Below are 18,986 nucleotides of genomic sequence, written 5' to 3'. Positions count from 1 at the left end.
ATCTTTTTTATGTTTATATAATCATTTGTTATTTGAAGTTGTTTCTAGTCTTTGCAATTGTAAACAGGTTTTTCATGAATATCTCTGTAAGTTGACACACTTCTTTAGAAAAGTTTCTGTAGGTGGAATTGTTAAGTCAAAGTGTCAACATATTTTTATTTTTCATTTAGTTTAATAATTTTAGTTGGTTTTTTTTGAGAGAGAAAGAGAGCACATGTATGGGGGAGGGGCCAAAGTGGGAGAGAGAATCTTAAGCAGGCTCCTTTCGCAGCGTGGAGCCCACAACCTCAGATTATCACCTGAGCTGAAGTCAAGTGTCAGAGGATTAACTGACTGAACCACCCAGGTGCCTCCTCATCAATGTATTTTTAAAGGTTTGATGGTTAATGCAAAATTGCCCCCACCAAAAAATGGTATTACTTTCCTTAGAGCATAAATTTTTTCTCCATATTGTAAGCTTGGGGGTAGGAGTGTTAATGTTTGCTGAACTGATCATTAAAAGGTGGTGTCATCTTAATTTACACATCATTGAATTTTAAAAAATATATTTGCATACTTTTTATGAATTTATGTTTGCATCTATTTATTATTATGTACATCTTTTGTTTATTGAATAAGAATTAAACCTGAGAAATCATATCATGAAAACTTGTGATCTCTTTGATGAAACAATTGAAGATGTTGAAGGCTTGAAATAATGTCCATTGAAAATCATCCTTTTGGATCTGTGTATTTCTTTTACTTACATTTTATTTTAGAATTATTTATTAAATTTTAAATAGCTATTTGTGTAAGCATGAATTCCATCTTATGTATATATAAGCTCTTAAGTGCAGTTAAAACCAGAAACCTTGCCATGTATTTTTTTATGTTTCAACCTTGGCCATTTTTCACCTTCTGAATAAGTTTAAGTTGTGTATTTATTGGTAAATGTGGATAAGTAAGATGCTTTTCAACTTAAAAGCATAGCATAGACTGATAATATAAAAAGCATCCTGTAGTTAGATGCTATACCATCATTCCACTGAAATTGTGGCTATAATTGAGACTTGCAAATGTTATTTGGAAGTGGTTTTGATTACTCTTGGCTTGTCATCCCTTTATCTCACTAATTCAAAGTGTATTTTACATTTTTATATTTTTTTATCATTTAAAGTATCAGTGATTTTAAAATACAACAAAGAAAACATTACATGGCTCAATTGACACTCATTCATCTAAATGGAGATGTTCTTAACTACATATGTTTAAACTGTTTATGATATATGACAACAAATTTCTATTGTTTATGAAGGGTGGATGAATTTACAGTGTTCCTGAGCTCTCTAAAATTCTGTTTTTGGGGACAAAAGTGACAGAACTATATATCCTTTAAATAATAACCGTGTAGAATTCTAAAAAGAATGTTTACCAAGTTGTCAAGTGAAGAGTGATGTTTGAAGCTGGGGCTTCTGGATGGCTCAGTTGTTGGAGTGTACAACTCTTGACCTAGGGGTTGTGAGTTCAAACCCCACGTTGGATGTAGAGATTACTTTAAAAAAATAATAAATTTAAAAAATTTGTAAATGTTTGAAGCTTTCTTAGGTGTTAAGTCAACTGTGAAAAGGACAGTCTTTTTGTCATTGTTGCTATTTTTCCCTCTTTAACTTGAATATAGCAAGCATAGTAATAGTTGTCTAATTTTAGTATTGGCCCTAGGTTTTGTTTTTGCTTTTGCTTGCTATTAGCATTAGTAAAACTAATTTCTACTGGACTTCTAGAAGAAGATGGCACCAATTACATTATTATTATAATTTTTGTTACTTAGAGCTTCTCCAGAGTGTCTTATTTTAGTTTATCTGTGCGTTCTACGTCTAAAAATTGAAGGATTTCCAAAAAAGGAAAAAGAAAAAAAATAAGAGCAAGATGAAGATTTTTGGAGTTGAGTTACATAAAAATCCAGGGCTTATAAGGTTCAAATTTCATCATACAAAATTATGGCTTTGCATAAAGTACACATAAAATTTTGCATTTCATCTTATAAAAATAAGATTATTGTCCATTGACTGGACCTTTGAATCATTTAATCCTTACATTAACTTTTAGTGTTGACTCTATTTCAGTGAAAGTTATATATTCATCACCTATCTTTATATAAACAGCAAAAATCTCATCACAGAAAATACCTATAATGTAGAAATTGCTCTTGCATCTGTTTTATTTTTTATTGCATTATAAACATTTCTGGCCATTATTCTGATTTTAGGGCATTATATTTCTGCTCATATAAATATAGTGGAAAAATGAGGGCTCTAAGATCTAAGAGAAGGAGCCTCTGAGAAGTAATCTGTTACTTGTGGCTGCTTTTCTCTTGTGGGTGTGTGTTCAGTTCCAAAAAAAAACTGCAGAGAAAGGCTGAAAATCTAAGTGGAACTTTGAGTAGATTCACAGAGGCCCACAAAGAGGGATACTGGTAAAAAACAAACATGGGGCACCTGGGTGGCTCAATTGCTTAAGCATCTGACTCTTGGTTTGGGCTCAGATCATGATTTCTCTGTTTTGTGAATTCAAGCCCTGTATTAGGCTTGGTGCTAGCAGCACAGAGCCTGGCTGGCGTTCCCTCTCTCTGTTTCTCTCTCTCTCTCTCTCTCTCTCTGTCTGTCTCTCCACCCCCCCCCCCCCACTTCTCCCCAACTCGCATGGTCTCTGTCTATCTCAAAATAAACTTTAAAACATTTTTAAAAAACAAACAAAAAAAACCCAAACCAACAAACACAACCTTTCCAACTTTTAGTTTGGGATGCTGACCTAATCCAGAGCCTCAAATTTTTTTCAGTTTTTTATTTGTTTGTTTATTTTTGAGAGAGTGCAAGTCAGTGAGGGACAGATCTGAAGTGGGCTCTGCGCTGACAGCAGTGAGCCTGATGTGGGGGCTCAAACTCAGGAACTGTGAGATCATGACCAGAGCCAAAGTCAGATGCTCAACCAGCTGAGCCAACTAGGTGCCCTTCAGTTTTTCATACAAACAGAATGAAAAGCAATCAGCAGCATGAAGATCCAAGGCCATACGCCAGAAATCAAGAGGAAAACAGACAATAGAAGCAAGGTTTTGGGATCCAGATAATAGGATTATCAGACAAAGATTCTAAGGAACTAATCATTTTAACTGCAGGCTGGGCAAAGCTGAAGAGTTGTAAGTGAACTGGAAGAAATCTCTGAGAAAATCATCCAGATTGAATCAGAGAAGTCAAAAGGGTGGAAATCCAGAAAAGAATGTAAAAGATGTATGACACTTGATGAAGAGGACATGTATTTAATGTTCCGGAAAGAAACAAGACAGAAGAGGTACAACTGAGAATTTTCTAAAATGGAGAGAAAGCATTAACTTACAAATTAAAGAACATTTACAAATCCAAATCCCAAGCAAGATAAATACATTAAGAAACTATTAGAAGACATATATAGAAATCATAGTCAAAATTGGAAGCAATCCAAATGTCTATCAACAATAGGATGGATGGGGCGCCTGTCTGGATCAGTTGGAAGAGCAAGCAGCTTGGGATCTTGGGGTCATGAGTTTGAACCCCACAACGGGTGTAGAGATTGCTTAAATAAATACAACTTAAAAAAAATAGGGCAGATAAATAGTACTAGCCACATAATGGAATTTTCAACAGCAGTGCAAAATAATGAACTGTATATTCAGTGTGAATGAAATTTACAGACAAGATGTTGAGTTAAGGTAATCAGGCACAAAAGAGTACATACTGTATGATTTTATGTATGTGAATTTCAAAAAAAAAAGGAGAAAACTAATCTTTGAGGTCATAATACGGATGGCTTGTGGGAAAGGCAGGAAATTATTCAGTGAGAAAAGACCAGGCTTCTGGATGGTAGTCATGCAAGTATATTCATTATAAAAAATTTAATTGAGCTCCACACTTAAGATTTATAAACTTTATGCATACATGTTATTCTTTAACATGTAAAAACAAACAAACCCCACTGAGACACCAAAAGAACTTATCACTAGCAGACCAACACTAAAGAAATACTAAAATATTTTTTAGGCAGAAGAGTTTAGATGCAGGAAGAAATGAAGAACACCTGAAAGTCAATAGTGTGTCTAATATGTATTAGATTTTTAGATGAGTAATGTAACTTCTAGGGCTTAATTTTCCTTGCATATAATGAGGGATTTGTACCAAATAATCTACTTGGCCCCTTCTCTTAAAACATACTTGGGGTAGGATATGGAAGAATTTGATTGAGAGGTTAAGTTTAACCTGTAGACACAAATACCAAAAATAAAATGAAATAAAATAAAAATTTGATGAAATAAGAAACTGAAATTTCCAGAAAACAAATAGTTGTGGTATTAACAAAGGAAGCATTTGCTTTATGCACCAAAGCTAAAGTGAAAAATTTCAGAATCTAATTACTGTCCTGAGCATACATTGATGTCTCACATTCTGTAGTTGTATATAAATATGCTTCCCTTAAGTATGGATAACTCCCCAAAATTACAAAAACCAGTATTTTTTCTTTGGGGTTCTTATTTCTCCCATATTAATGGTAATAACAAATCTTGTAATGGTTCCTATCCTTTGTTTCTGTCATTTATTAAATCTAGTTTGGTATCTAGATGATACGCAGGGAACTTTGATCCCAGAAGAAGATGATACACAACCTATATTTGTTATATAGATGAATATGTAATTTTTGTTTTCTTTGGAATGGTTCAGAAGTAGGAAAATTGAGTAGTAATGAAACTTCTGAGTACTAGGTGATTAAAAAAAAAAAGTTCATTGTACTATATTCTGTGTTTGCCAGCATGTCATCCTATGGTCTGAGAGAGTTGCTTTTGTTACTTGTTCCATTCTATTTTTGCTTGTAAGATAAAGGTGTCTTGAAATAGGACAAAGAAAATTAGAAGCAGTAGGCGGGTAATTTAAAACTGAAAGTATAGTTGTTAATGTTAGTAGTACTTTGAAAGGCCTTTGAGGATGTGATAGGTGGAGGGGGGTCATAGACTTTTTGTTAATGACCAAAGCTATTTTTGAAGAGAGGTGACAGAATAATTCAGTACTCTAGGGCCTCAAAGCTTCATCATCATGCAAGAGTTAGTTAGAAAGGCAGAACCCTGGGGCACCTGGGTGGCTCAGTCGGTTAGGCATCCGACTTCAACTCAGGTCATAATCTCACGGTTTGTGAGTTCAAGCCTTGCATCAGGCTCTCTGCTGTCCGCACAGAGCCTACTTCAGATCTTCTGTCTCCCTCTCTCTGCTCCTCCCCTGAGCTTGCATGTGCGCGCGCGCGCTCGCTCTCTCTCAAAAATAAACATTAAAAAAAAAGAAAGAAATGCAGAACCTCAGGCCCTTCCCTAAACCTGTTGATTTAGAATCTATGTGCATGTATGTATGTATATATTTTCAAATATTTGACTTTTAAGTAATCTCTACACCTATTGTGGGGCCCAAACTCCCAGCCTCGAGGTCAAGAGTTGTATGCTCTACTGACTGAGCCAGCCAGGCACCCTTAGAGTCTCTGTTTAAACAAGATTCTTAGGTGATCTCGTGAATGTTAAAGTTTGAGAAACATTACTACCTGTACATAATATTGTACCATTTTGAAGCTAACAATAATATATGATGGAGGAGTCCGTGTGTGAAGTTAGGAAAACTGAGACTTTGCAGAATAATCCATCACCTATATTAATGATTATGAAATAATATTTAGAAGGCTGAGAAGAAACTGTAGAAAGAGTTGCTTTAAAAAGTATTTTGGAAGGGTGCCTGGCTGGTGCAGTTGGTAGAGCATGCAGCTGTTGATATTGAGATCATGAGTTCAAGCCCCACATTGGGTGTAGAGCTTACTTAAAATGAATAAATGAAATTTAAAATAAATAGTGGTGCCTGGGTGGCCCAGTCAGCTGAGCATCCGACTTAACTTTGGCTTATGTCAGTGGTCTCATGGTCGTGGAATCGAGCCCCACATTGGGCTCCGTGCTGAGCATGAAGCCTGCTTAAGATTCTGTCTCTCTCTCCCTGCTCCCCACCCTCTGTCCCTCTCTTCTGCTTTTGCTCTCGCTCTCTAAAATAAAATGAATAAGAAGTATTTTAGAGGGGAGTATAATGATGTTCTGCATTTGCTTGAAATACACAAAACACATTGTTTAGAGGGATGAATAGATGTTGATAAAGCAAAAATAGTAAAAGAGGAGAGAATAGACTTGGTGGGCATATGAGTGGTCACTGTAAAATTTTTTCTTTTCTATGCTTTATATTTTTCGTATTAGGGAGGAAGTGGTTATGAAAATGGACATCACATACCAGATTCTGTACTTCTCTGATTTGCATATTTGCTTTATTTTGTAATATATTAATACTTTCCTCTTTGAGACAAAAAAGTGGCTAAATATTTTTTTTGCAAATGCCCTGTGTACCAAACATACTGCTTTACTATATGCATTATCTCATTTAGTCTTCATAACACTCTGATGAGTAAGATATCATTTCCAGTTTGTAGTTGAGAAAACCAAAACACAATTTTTTTTTTTTTAATGTTTATTTATTTTTGAGACAGAGAGAGACACAGCATGAGCAGGGAAGGGGCAGAGAGAGAGGGAGACACAGAATGTGAAGCAGGCTCCAGGCTCTGAGCTGTCAGCAGAGAGCCCGACGCGGGGCTCGAACTCACGAAATGTGAGATCATGACCTGAGCCGAAGTCAGACGCTTAACCGACTGAGCCACCCAGGCGCCCCAACCAAAACACAATTTAACGTACTTGCACCATCTAGTAAGTCAGGAAATGCATTTTGAACCTAGGGTCCTTAAGAATTGATAACTACCGCATTGCACGATTCAAGGGCCACCATTTACAGTTTGGGCACAATAGAGTATCGTTCAAATACAAAGTGGATAGGGGCATCTGGATGGCTCAGTTGGTTAAGGTTCTGACTTCGGCTCAGGTCATGATCTCACAGCTTGTGAGTTCGAGCCCTGCATCAGGCTCTGTGCTGATAGCTCGGAGCCTAGAGCCTGCTTTGGATTCTGTGTCCCCCTCTCTGGCCTTCCCCTGCTTACTCTCTCTCTAAAATAAACAAATGGCACAAAAACAGATACTCAGATCAATGAAACAGAATAGAGAACCCAGAAATGGGTCCACAAACGTATGGGCAACTAATCTTTGACAAAGCAGGAAAGAATGTCCAATGGAATAAAGATAGTGTCTTCAGCCAGTGGTGCTGGGAAAACTGGACAGCGACATGCAGAAAAATGAGCCCAGACCACTTTCTTACACCATATACAAACATATTCAAAATGGATGAAAGACCTAAACGTAAGACAGGAAGCCATCAAAATCCTAGAGGAGAAAGCAGGCAAAAACCTCTTTGACCTTGGCTGCAGTAACTTCTTGCTCAACACGTCTCCGGAGGCAAGGGAAACAAAAGCAAACATGAACTATTGGGACCTAATCAAAATAAAAAGCTTCTGCACAGCGAATGAAACAATTAGCAAAACTAAAAGGCAGCCAACAGAATGGGAGAAGATATTTGCAAATGACATATCAGATAAAGGGTTAGTATCCAAAATTTATAAAGAACTTACCAAACTCAACATCCAAAAAGCAAATAATCCAATGAAGAAATGGACAAAAACATGAATAGACACGTCTCCAAAGAAGACATTCAGATGGCTAACAGACACATGAAAAGATGCTGAACATCACTCATCATCAGGGAAATACAAATTAATACCACAATGAGATACCACCTCATACCTGTCAGAATGGCTAACAGTAACAACTCAGACAACAGCAGATGTTGGTGAGGATGCATAGAAAGAGGACCTCTTTTGCACTGCTGATGGGAATGCAAACTGGTGCAGCCTGTCTGGAAAACAGTATGGAGGTTCCTCAAAAAATTAAAAACAGAACTACCCTATGACCCAGCAATTATACTACTAGGTATTTATCCAAGGGATACAGGTGTGCTGTTTCAAAGGGGCACATGCACCCCAATGTTTATAGCAGCGCTATCGACAATAGCCACAGTATGGAAAGAGCCCAAATGTCCATCGATGGATGAATGGATAAAGAAGATGTGGTATATATACAATGGAGTATTACCCAGCAATCAAAAAGAATGAAATCTTGCCATTTGCAACTATGTGGATGGAATAGAGGGTATTATTGTAAGTGAAATTAGGGAAAGACAAATCTCATTATTACTTCACTCATATGAAGAATTTAAGATACAAAACAGCTTAACATAAGGTAAGGGAAGCAAAAATAATATAAAAACAAGGAAGGGAACAAAACATAAGAGACTTTTAACTACAGAGAGCAAACTGAGGGTTGCTGGAGGGGTTGCCTCCGGGAGGGGGGACAGGCTAAATGGGTAAGGGGCATTAAGGAAGGCACTTGTTGATATGAGCACCGGGTGTTATACATAGGTGATGAATCACTGGTATCTACTCCTGAAGTCATTATTGCACTATATGCTAACTAACTTGAATGTAAATTAAATAAAATGAAATGAAAAAAATTCAAAGTGGATAGTTCCCCTGGGATTGTGCCACAGGGTTGGCTGGCTCTGACCATTTGCTTATAGGGCTGCCTCACTATTCTGTTAAACTTCAAAAATGAAAATTTTAAAATATTTTTCTGATGTGAATTTTGAATTGTTCCATGACTTTTTCTTGTATGTTTTATTTTTAAGATTCTTGGATCTCCCAGTCAGCATCATTTCCCCGTAATCAGAAACAGCCAGGGGTGGATTCTTTATCACCAGTGGCCTCCCTTCCTAAGCAGATTTTCCAGTCTTCAGTCCAACAGCAACTTACTAAACCAGCTAAAATCACTTGTGCACACTGCAAAAAACCTTTACAGAAGGGACAGACAGCTTATCAACGAAAAGGATCAGCTCACCTCTTTTGTTCTACCACCTGCCTTTCTTCCTTCTCTCATAAGCGCACTCCAAAGAAACGCAATGTAATATGTAAAAAGTAAGCTGTACTTTTCAACCTGGCTCCATATAATTGAATACTGGCAGTATAGATGTGGGTTGAATGTAACTGAGAGCTGTATAGATTCATGGATACAGTTGTTGCAGAGATATCTTCAAGTTTATTGAGCTTGAGTTATCCTAGAGTGTGTCAGAGCTGTGAGTTCATTTGTGCTGTCCTTACTCTTGGCAGGAAAGGAAAATGTAAAAATTGACCCTCTCTCTGCCACTGACTTTGCCTTGCTCCTTCCCATCTTTTACCTTCGTTCTACCAAGTTGCTACCACCTTTTTTGAGTCCTTCAAAAATCATAATAACCTGTGAGAAGGTTCTTGTGCCAGAAAATGTTTTTACCTCCAAATCATTTCTTGCTGTACTATTTAGGAACTCTTGACAGTGAAACCAAAGGTGGGTTTTGCTAGATCCAAAAATTACAGTTGATTCCTAGGATTAAATCATGAGAAAATGAAAAATGTCATTTCTTGTTCATATATTTGACTTTTATTAAAATGTAATATTCTTAAGTTTCATCTGTCCCTTGTGTTTCAGAGATGCACCTACAAAAAAAGCTACTACTGTTCAAGTTGAGTCAAAAGAATCCTCCCAAGAATTTTGTCGTACATCTTTGCCTCCCTGTGAAGACAACCAGAATCTTAGAAAAAGAGTTAATAAATCAAGATGTATAATCTGTAGTAAACTAACAGAGGTCTGGATTTTTATATCGTATTTAAGCTACTATGTAGGTTAACAAGGATAATTTTAAGTGTTATTATATGTTCTGCCACCTACATAATACGCACGTCCTGGATCTACATAATGAAGTTAAAGGAAAGGATGAGGATATGTTAGAACTGTTTTGTGAACAAATATCCCATTTGCATGCTATGGAAAGTACACAGCTATTTCCATGGAAGTGGATATACTCCTAAACAAAGTAATGGTGAATTTTGTTCTTACTAGCCACTCTAAATAATAAAGTGTAGTTTCAGGACACGAAGGAAGCAACCAATCCTGCTACAAGAATATGTAGAACGAGTGGAGTGTAAGTGTGTTGAAAACTTCACGTTTCTTAAGTGGTATTGCCATCTTTCCAGTTGCCTAAAGAAGAAACATGCATACAGGCAGTCTTTACGTAACAAACGCCTTGGCAACTGAATTTGATGTTCCTTGGAGCCATGCAAATTGAGGGCATGATTTTATCTCAGTTACCACAGAGCTGAGCAAAGCGAGAACCATCTTATTTATGCATATACAGACACCATCCTGAATATAGTAATACTGATTCTTTTAGCACCTTCCATGAATTTTCTAGGGCAGTGAAGTTTATAATAACAAAAATTACCAATCCATTTCTTTTAATTAGGTCGTATCAAAATCTTCTAAACAGTTTGTTTCCTCTAGTTTTTAAGTGTCTCTGGGGAAGTTATTACTGACCTTACAGCTTTTTGTTCCATGAATCTTACTTTATTGTAAGATCAAAGATAAAAATGAAAGAATAACAAAATGTAATTTTTACTCTTTTCCCTGAATATTTCTTCCACTGAGAAATTATTAGAGATTGTTTCTTTTGAAGAAACTAGTTATCTCCTTGCTTACTGTGCTAATCTGGCTCATTTATTTAATAAATTCTGCCTTTTCTTTTAGATTCGTCATGAAGTCAGCGTTAATAATGTAGTACATAAACTGTGCAGTAACCAGTGCTTTAATAAGTACAGGTTAGCCAATGGTCTAATAATGAATTGCTGTGAACAGTGTGGAGAGTACTTGCCTAGTAAAAGTGCTGGAAACCATGTCCTGATGATTGAAGGTCAGCAGACAAGATTTTGCTGCCAAAGTTGTGTTAATGAATATAAACAGGTAATTATTTTCAATGCATTTTATTTAAAATTTTTTTTTTCAACGTTTATTTATTTTTGGGACAGAGAGAGACAGAGCATGAACGGGGGAGGGGCAGAGAGAGAGGGAGACACAGAGTCGGAAACAGGCTCCAGGCTCTGAGCCTTCAGCCCAGAGCCCGACGCGGGGCTCGAACTCACGGACTGCGAGATCGTGACCTGAGCTGAAGTCGGACGCTTAACCGACTGCGCCACCCAGGCGCCCCTTTTCAATGCATTTTAAATGATTAAGTATACAATAGCTTTTCCCTGTTAGCTTACATTAACCAGATTTATCTTAGAATCTCATTTAGTTCCATTTTTGTCAGTCACTGAGCTGTCGCATCTCAAACGAGTATTGAAATCAATTGATTGTTCCAAGCTAGTCTTCCTTCCTCTTCTGTGGTTTAGAATAGCTTGAAAAGAATAGGTATTAACATAAATGCTTGATGGAATTCACCTGTGAAGTGAGTCCTAGACTTTTGTTGAGAGTTTGATTATTGATTCAATTTCAGTACTAGTTATTATCAGTCTGTTCAAATTTTCTATTTCTTCCTGATTCAGTTTTGGAAGATTATATATGTTTCTGGAATTTACCCGTATCTTTTATGTTGTCCATTTGTCAGCATTTAATTTTTTATTATTGTATCTCCTTATAATCTTTTGTATTACTGTAGTGTCATTATTTCTTCCCATTTCTGATTTTATTTGAGGTTTTTTTTTTTTAATGAGTAGCTAATGCTTTATCAATTCTGTTTATCTTTCATAGAACCAGCTCCTGGTTTCGTTATTCTTTTTTTGTTTGTTTGTTTTGTTTTTTTTGGAGAGAGCACGTACAAGGGGGTAGAGGGGCCAGGGGTGTGAGAGAGAGAGAGAGGGAGAGAATGAATCTCAAGCAGGCTCCATGCTCAGAGTGGAGCCCAGCACAGGGCTTTATTCCATGACCCTGGCATCATGATCTGAGCCAAAGTCAAGAGTCAGATGCTCAACTGACTGAGCCACCCATTGGTTTTTTTTTTTTTTCCCCCTATTGTTTTTCCAATCCTTATTTAAATCTATTTGTACTCTCATCTTTATTATTTTATTAGCTTTCAGCTCACTGTTCTTTCTCTAGCTCTTTTATGTATATGGTTAAATTGTTTTAGATTTGGCTTGTTTCTTGAAATAGACCTGTATTGCTGTAAACTTCCCTCTTAGAACTGTTTTTGCTGTATCTCAAAGATATTGGACTACTGGCATTTTGTCTCCATGTATTTTTTTTTTATTTCCTCTGATTTCTTCATTGACCCATTGATTGTTTAGTAGCATGTTGTTTAGCCTTCATGTGTTTCTGTTTTTTCCCATTTTTTTCTTATAATTGACTTGTAGTTTCATACTGTTGTTGTCAGGAAAGATGCTTCATACGATTTGATTCTTCTTAAATTTACTGAGACTTATTTTGTGGCCTAACATATGATCTGTCCTGGAGAATGTTCCATGTGCACTTGAATGTGTATTCTGCTGGTTTGGGATAAAATGTTCTATATATACCTGTTTGATCCATCTGGTCTAATGTGTCATTCAAAGCCACAGTTTCATGTTGATTTGCAGTCTGGATGATATATCCATTGATGCAAGTGGGATGTTAATGTCCCCTCTATTACTGTGTTACTGGCAATTTCTCCTTTATGTCTGTTAACATTTGCTTTAAATATTTAGGTGCTCCTATGTTTGGTGCATAGATATTTACAATTGTTACATCCTCTCTTGCTCTCTTTCCTTGTGGTTTGATGGATTTCTTTAATGTTATGCTTGGATTCCTTTCTTTTTTATTGTGTATGGATGGTTTTGAGTTGTGGTTGCCATTGGGTTCATATATGACATCTTATGTGTATAGCAGTCTGTTAAGTTGATGGTTGCTTTATTTCAAACACATTCCGAATGCACTACATTTTTACTACCTTCTCCACGTTTTATGTCTGTGTCATATTTTATGTCCTTTTATTTTGTGTATTCCTAGATTAATTTTTGTAGATCTAATAGATTTCCTACTTTTGTGTTTTTTTTTTTTTTAATTTTTTTTTTTTTTCAACGTTTATTTATTTTTGGGACAGAGAGAGACAGAGCATGAACGGGGGAGGGGCAGAGAGAGAGGGAGACACAGAGTCGGAAACAGGCTCCAGGCTCTGAGCCATCAGCCCAGAGCCCGACGCGGGGCTCGAACTCACAGACCGCGAGATCGCGACCTGGCTGAAGTCGGACGCTTAACCGACTGCGCCACCCAGGCGCCCCACTACTTTTGTGTTTTAACCTCCATACTGGCTTCATAGTGATTAATCCTATTGCCTTTACTGTATGTTTGCTTTTACATGTGAAATTTTTCTTTTCATAATTTTCTTCCATTTATGGCCTTTTTTTTCCAGTTAAAGAATTCCCTTTAACATTTCTTATAAGGCTGGTTTAGTGGTGATGAACTCTAACTTTTGTTTGTCTGGAACTGTTTCTTGTATTCTGAATGATAGTCTTGCTGCATAAAGTCTTCTTGGTTATAGATTTCTTCTTTCAGCACTTTGAATGTATCTTGTCACTCTTTTGGTCTGCAATGTTTCTGCTGAAAAATCAGCCGGTAGCATTATGGGGTTTCCCTTGTATGTAACTGTTTTGTTGTTTTAAAAGTTCCGTATTTATCATTACTTTTTGCCATTTCGATTATGATGTGTCTTGGTGTGCCCCTTTTTGAATTCATCTTGTAAGGGGCTCTTGGTGCTTCCTAGACCTGAGGGCTCTCGGTGCTTCCTTCCCCCAGATTAGGGATGTTTTCAGCTATTATTTCTTGAAATAAGTTTTTGCTCACCCACTCCCCTTTCTGGCATCCCTATATTGCAAATGTCATTACCCTTAATAATGTTGCAGAATTCCCTTAATTTTTTTTTCATTTTTTATTATTCCTTTCTCTTTTTGCTGTTTAGCTTGAATGATTTCCATTACTTTGTCTTCCAGATCACTGATCTGCTCTACTTCCTCTCATCTCCTATTGATTCCCTCTATTGCAATTACTAAATTCTTCAGCTCTGAGTCCATTCTTTTTTATATTCTCTATCTCTTTGTTGAAGTGCTTACTGAGTTCATCCACTCTTATCTCAAGTCTAGTGAGTATCTTTATGACCATTCATGAATTCTTCATCAGGCGTATTGGTTATCTACATTTTATTTAGCTTTTTAATTGTGATTTTGTCCTGTTCTTTCACTTGGGCCATGTTCTTCTATCTCCTTATTTTGTCTAATTTTCTGTGTTTGTTTCTATGTGTTACGAAGGTCAGCTACATCTCGTCTTGAAAGTAGTGGCCTTATATAGAAGAGGTCCTGTGGTGCCCTTTTCTGGCCAGTCTTTTCTGTCCACCAGAACCAGGTGCTCCAGGTGTCCCTTGTGTGGGCTGTGTGTGCCCTCCTGTTGTGACAGAGCTGCGATTGCCTTTGGCCCAACCATCTGTAATGACCTACTTTGTTTCCTGTGGGCCCAATGGGCAGGATTTGCTTCTGATGCCGCTGAGAAACCTGTCATAGTTGTTATGGGCTCATTTGTGGGTGGGGTGGCATTCAGCCTAGCAATTTGCAGTTAGCCTTTCTGTCACAGCTGCAGGGCAGGGCTTGCTCCCTGTGCAGCCAGGTAAGGATCCCAGTTGCAGAAACTGCAGGCGTGTTATTTCTCCCGCTTCCCTAGGGCAGGAATCACTTTAGAGTGGTCCCAGTCCTGGCTGGGGCAGGGCAGACGTTGCTAGCAAGTTAGAGGGAGAGTGTTAGCGTTAGCTTTTGCAAACAACCAGTTATCTAGGCTGGGGGCGGTGGGGAATGCTACCCATCAGCACTTTTCCTAGAGTAATCTGCAGATTATTCTGGCACAGTTTCCAAGAGGAGTCAGTAAATCTTCATGTATTCCTCAGATGCTTTTCAAACCGCTGCTTCTCTGGTGTGTCTCAGGTCAAGTTATTTAGTGTATGGACTCCTTTAAGGGGTGGACTTCATTTCCTATCATCTTCTTGCTATCCCAGCATTAAACCCACTGGTTTTTGAAGCTCTCAAGGCTTAAGCCCTACTGAATTTTTCTTTCTTTCTCTTTCTCTTTCTTTCTTTTCTTTCTTTTCTTTTCTTTTCTTTTCTTTTCTTTTCTTTTCTTTTCTCTTTTCTTTTCTTTTCTTTTCTTTTCTTTTCTTTTCTTTTCTTTTCTTCTTTTCTTTCTTCTGCAGAGGCATTACTTTATTCAGGCAGGGATGAGCCAGACACAACATGGCAGGAATACAGGGGGTCAGGACATGGAAGCACACCCTCACCCAGTCACCCCAAGAGGGTGCAGTGAGTGGAGGGGGGGTTGGCGAGCCCTATCACAAGGACCACCACAGCCCCCTCCTCTGGGAGGAGCCTTTCCCAGCTGACAGGAGGGAGAGAAAATGGGGTGCAAGTAAAGGAGCCTAGTCTTAGAGTGGTTTAGCTAAGCTCCACTGATTTCTAAAGGTTTTGGAGTTAAGCCCTGCTGGTTTTCAAGGCCACATGTTATAGTGACTCAGATCCTCAGTGTCAAGAGTGCACAGTGTGGAGTCTGAGCCTCTCTTTTCTCCATGCTTGTGTTGTCCCTCTTGTTTGTGTTTAGTTACACCAGGTATTTATTTGGTTCCCAAGCACATCTCGTCAGTGTGGACTTACCTCTGTGATTGGCTGCGGTCTTTAGGTCATTTTCAGAGTTCATTGTATAGATGTAGCTGTTCTCTTGTTGTGTCCATGGAACGAGGTGAGGTCAAGATCCTCCATCAATTGGTACCAAATCATTTTTATGGGAAAAGTAAGATCTTTCTTGTTTTTATGTTTATTTTGAGAGAAGTGGGGCTTGATCTTACCAAGTGTGAGACGCTTAACCAACTTAGCCACTCAGGTGCCCCTTTGATCCCATAGTTTTAATTAATATATTTTTATGATTTCTAAAATATATCTGTAGATGAAATTTTTTCTCTTTTTTTATTTGAAGGTTGTTTTGTGTGTAGATATATCTTTCAATTTCAGACTATTCTATCCATCTGTAATCTCCATTTTAATGTTCCACAAATACCTCATATTCCATGTCTAAAGCTGAAACTCCAAACCTGCTTTCATTCTGTTTCCCATATCCTTATCTCACCATTCAATCAGAAGCCTAGGCAGAAACTTAGGGCTATTCTTTACTCCTCCTTCCTTAACCTCCAGAGTCACTCAGTTACCAATAATCCAGATTCTACTTCCTAAATATCTCTCAACTCTATCCTATCTCTATTCCTATAATCCTAGACGAAGCCACCATCATCTTTTCCAGAATGACTACCACAGTTTCCTGGCTGTCTCTGTACCATTTCGTCTTCCTTCCGTACAGTTAGAAATGATAATACCATCAGAGCAGTCTAAGTACAAACTTGGTTATGTTGCTCCTGCTTTTTTTACTTCAGTGCCGCCAATATTGCTTTCAGGATTAAATCAAAACAAAATTCTTATAAGTTTTTTAAACTTGAACGCAGTGTTCAATTGTGCTTTGTAGAAAAATATTATAGCTAATAGGATGCATTCACATTATATACATCTTTGTTATTTTGATTTTTTAAAATTTTATTTTATGGACTCTAAAATCAGTTCTATGTCTTTATGAAATGGAATCATACAATATGATACTTTGTGGCTGGCTTTCACGTATCGTACTGTGTCCAAGTTTCATCCAGGTTGTAGCATATAACTTAACTTGTTTTTATTGCCAAATACTATTTAATTGTATGGATAATACCCACATATAAAAAAAAATTTTTTTAACGTTTATTTATTATTGAGAGACAGAGCATGAGCATGAGCATGGGAGGGACAGAAGCGGGGAGACACAGAATCCGAAGCAGGCTCCAGGCTCTTAGCTGTCAGTACATAGCCCAATGCAGGGCTCAAACTCACAAACCTCAAGATCATGACCTGAGCCAAAGTCGGATGCTTAACTCTTGAGCTACCCAGACACCCTTTCCCACATTTCTTGTTTATCCATCAGTAATGGACATTTGAATTATTTCTACGTTTTGTCCGTTATGAATAATAACATTGCTGTGAACACTTTGTACAAATATGTGTAGACCTCCATTTTCACTCTGGCGTTGGTGGGTCATATGGTAACTCTTTAACTTTTCAAAAATTGCCAGGCTGTTTTCCAAGGTACCTGTACCATTTTACATTTGCACTATCACCTTAGGAAGGTTTCAATTTTTCCACATCTTTGCCAACACTTGCCATTATATCACATATCTTTTATTATAGTCACCCTAGTGGATGTGAAGTGGGATGTGGTGGTTTTGATTTATATTTCTTTGATGACAAATGAGCAACTTTTCATGTGCTTATTGAGCATTGGCATATGCATTAATCTTAACAATTCTAACATAAAATTGTAATCTGTTTCTCCCAGATGATGGAAACAAAATCAAAAAATTTATCAGCATCAGAAAACAGAAAAAGGAATGCTATTAGAGAAGAAAATGAAAGGAAATTATATGGATCATTGAATACTCTTTTAGAAAAAAAAGAGGGAATACCAGAAAAAAAGGAAAAGACTTCAGAGCTACAGGTGTTGGCAGAATGTAGGACAGATGATACATCACTGATCAAACAGGATGTGAATTTACCTTCTATAACCATAGCTGATAAATTTCAAGAGCAACTGGAAGAGAAAAAATCAGAAGACTCCATTATATCGGTTGTACTTTCTGCAGACCCAGGTACATGGCCCCGTGTTTTAAATATTAAACAACGGGACATTCTTGTTGAAAACGATCCACCTCAAGTAAGAAATTTTAACTTTCCAAAAGACAATACAGGGAGGAAGTTTTCAGAAACTTATTATACACGAATTCTTCCAAATGGTGATAAAACCACTAGATCCTGGTTACTTTATTCAACTTCAAAAGATTCTGTGTTTTGTTTGTATTGCAAACTCTTTGGGGAAGGAAAAAATCAATTGAAGAATGAGAATGGGTGCAAAGATTGGCAGCATTTATCACATATTCTTAGCAAACACGAGGAAAGTGAAATGCACATTAACAATAGTGTTAAGTATTCAAAATTAAAATCTGATTTGAAAAAAAATAAAACTGTGGAAGCTGCAGTACATGGATTACATAAGAATGAGAAAAATGATGGTGTGCTCTTGTTGTACACATAATATACCTGATGTGGTTTTGACATAACAAGGTCATACATTTATTCAGAAAAGATCTGTAACCCTAACAGTACCATTTGTTGTTGTGAAGCTCCTATAACTTTCAACAGTTCATTAGCAATAAGTATAATAGCAAATAGTAAAGAATGTTTCTGTTTCAAATTCTAAAGCTAATTGGATTCAATAGTAATTAATGTGGGTTTCAATAAAGGCAATTGTTACTTTTTCATTCTATCAATTCACACCTTTTAAAATTGGCATTTGAGGGCTAACATTTGACAGGTTTGGTTAATTTTCTGTTCTGATTACTTTGAAAAAAGGAGAGAAAGGCTTAGATTTATCAGTAGTAGTTTGAACAAGATACTGTGTGAACATTCTCATTATTATTAAAGTAAAAACATTTAGAAACAGTTTGAGAGTAGAATGGAATCTGAAACTGCAGCTTTTTGCTATTAAACCAAATACCTGCAATTTCTTTCTTTTGGGGAAAACATTGTTTTATGATTTGGGCAAAATGGCATTATTTGTTACTTCATATTAAGGTGATTACTTTGCATTTTATTTACTTTAATTTATAAATATTTTAGATTTTATTCTTATGTGAGAAGTATAAGAATAAAGAGTATATACCTATTTTTATGTTAGTACAAATATAAGAAATATTAAAAATATATTAAGTTAACCTCTAGGTTTTGTGGCAATTTTTTTTTCTTCTGAAGACTACATGCTTGAAATTTGAGAAACACACTAATGAAAATTAAGGCTGTCCACTTTTTCAAATGATCAGTGCTCCCATTACTATATATTTAGTAATTCTCCCTTTATATCTGATTTCGGATACCGGCTTTATCATATATTAAATTCTTAACATATACTGGGCTTTGTCTCAAAGCTTTGAAACAGAATGACAAATGAACAATGACTAGAGCAGAACTAGGTG

General features: G+C 36.8%; 1 protein-coding gene across 7 annotated transcripts in view; it reads left to right on the top strand.

Annotated features, from left to right (window-relative positions):
• The window catches only part of ZMYM5 (zinc finger MYM-type containing 5), a 32,694-nt gene extending 13,966 nt beyond the window's left edge, over positions 1-18,728 (top strand). For 5 of the 7 annotated variants that reach the window (XM_047861331.1, XM_047861303.1, XM_047861321.1 and 2 more), the window contains exons 5-8: positions 8,703-8,988; positions 9,536-9,692; positions 10,631-10,843; positions 17,297-18,728. In XM_047861331.1, coding sequence (XP_047717287.1) covers positions 8,703-8,988; positions 9,536-9,692; positions 10,631-10,843; positions 17,297-18,049 — 1,409 coding nt within the window. In that variant the 3' untranslated portion in view covers positions 18,050-18,728. Of the gene's footprint in view, positions 1-8,702; positions 8,989-9,535; positions 9,693-10,630; positions 10,844-17,296 lie in introns of those variants that run through there. The other 2 variants (XM_047861346.1, XM_047861355.1) reach the window with 2 other exon arrangements.
• Positions 18,729-18,986: the final 258 nt, after the last annotated feature.

This window comes from Prionailurus viverrinus, chromosome A1 (assembly GCF_022837055.1).
Source record: "Prionailurus viverrinus isolate Anna chromosome A1, UM_Priviv_1.0, whole genome shotgun sequence".
Lineage (NCBI taxonomy): Eukaryota > Metazoa > Chordata > Mammalia > Carnivora > Felidae > Prionailurus > Prionailurus viverrinus.
This window is presented reverse-complemented; position numbering and strand designations above follow the sequence as displayed.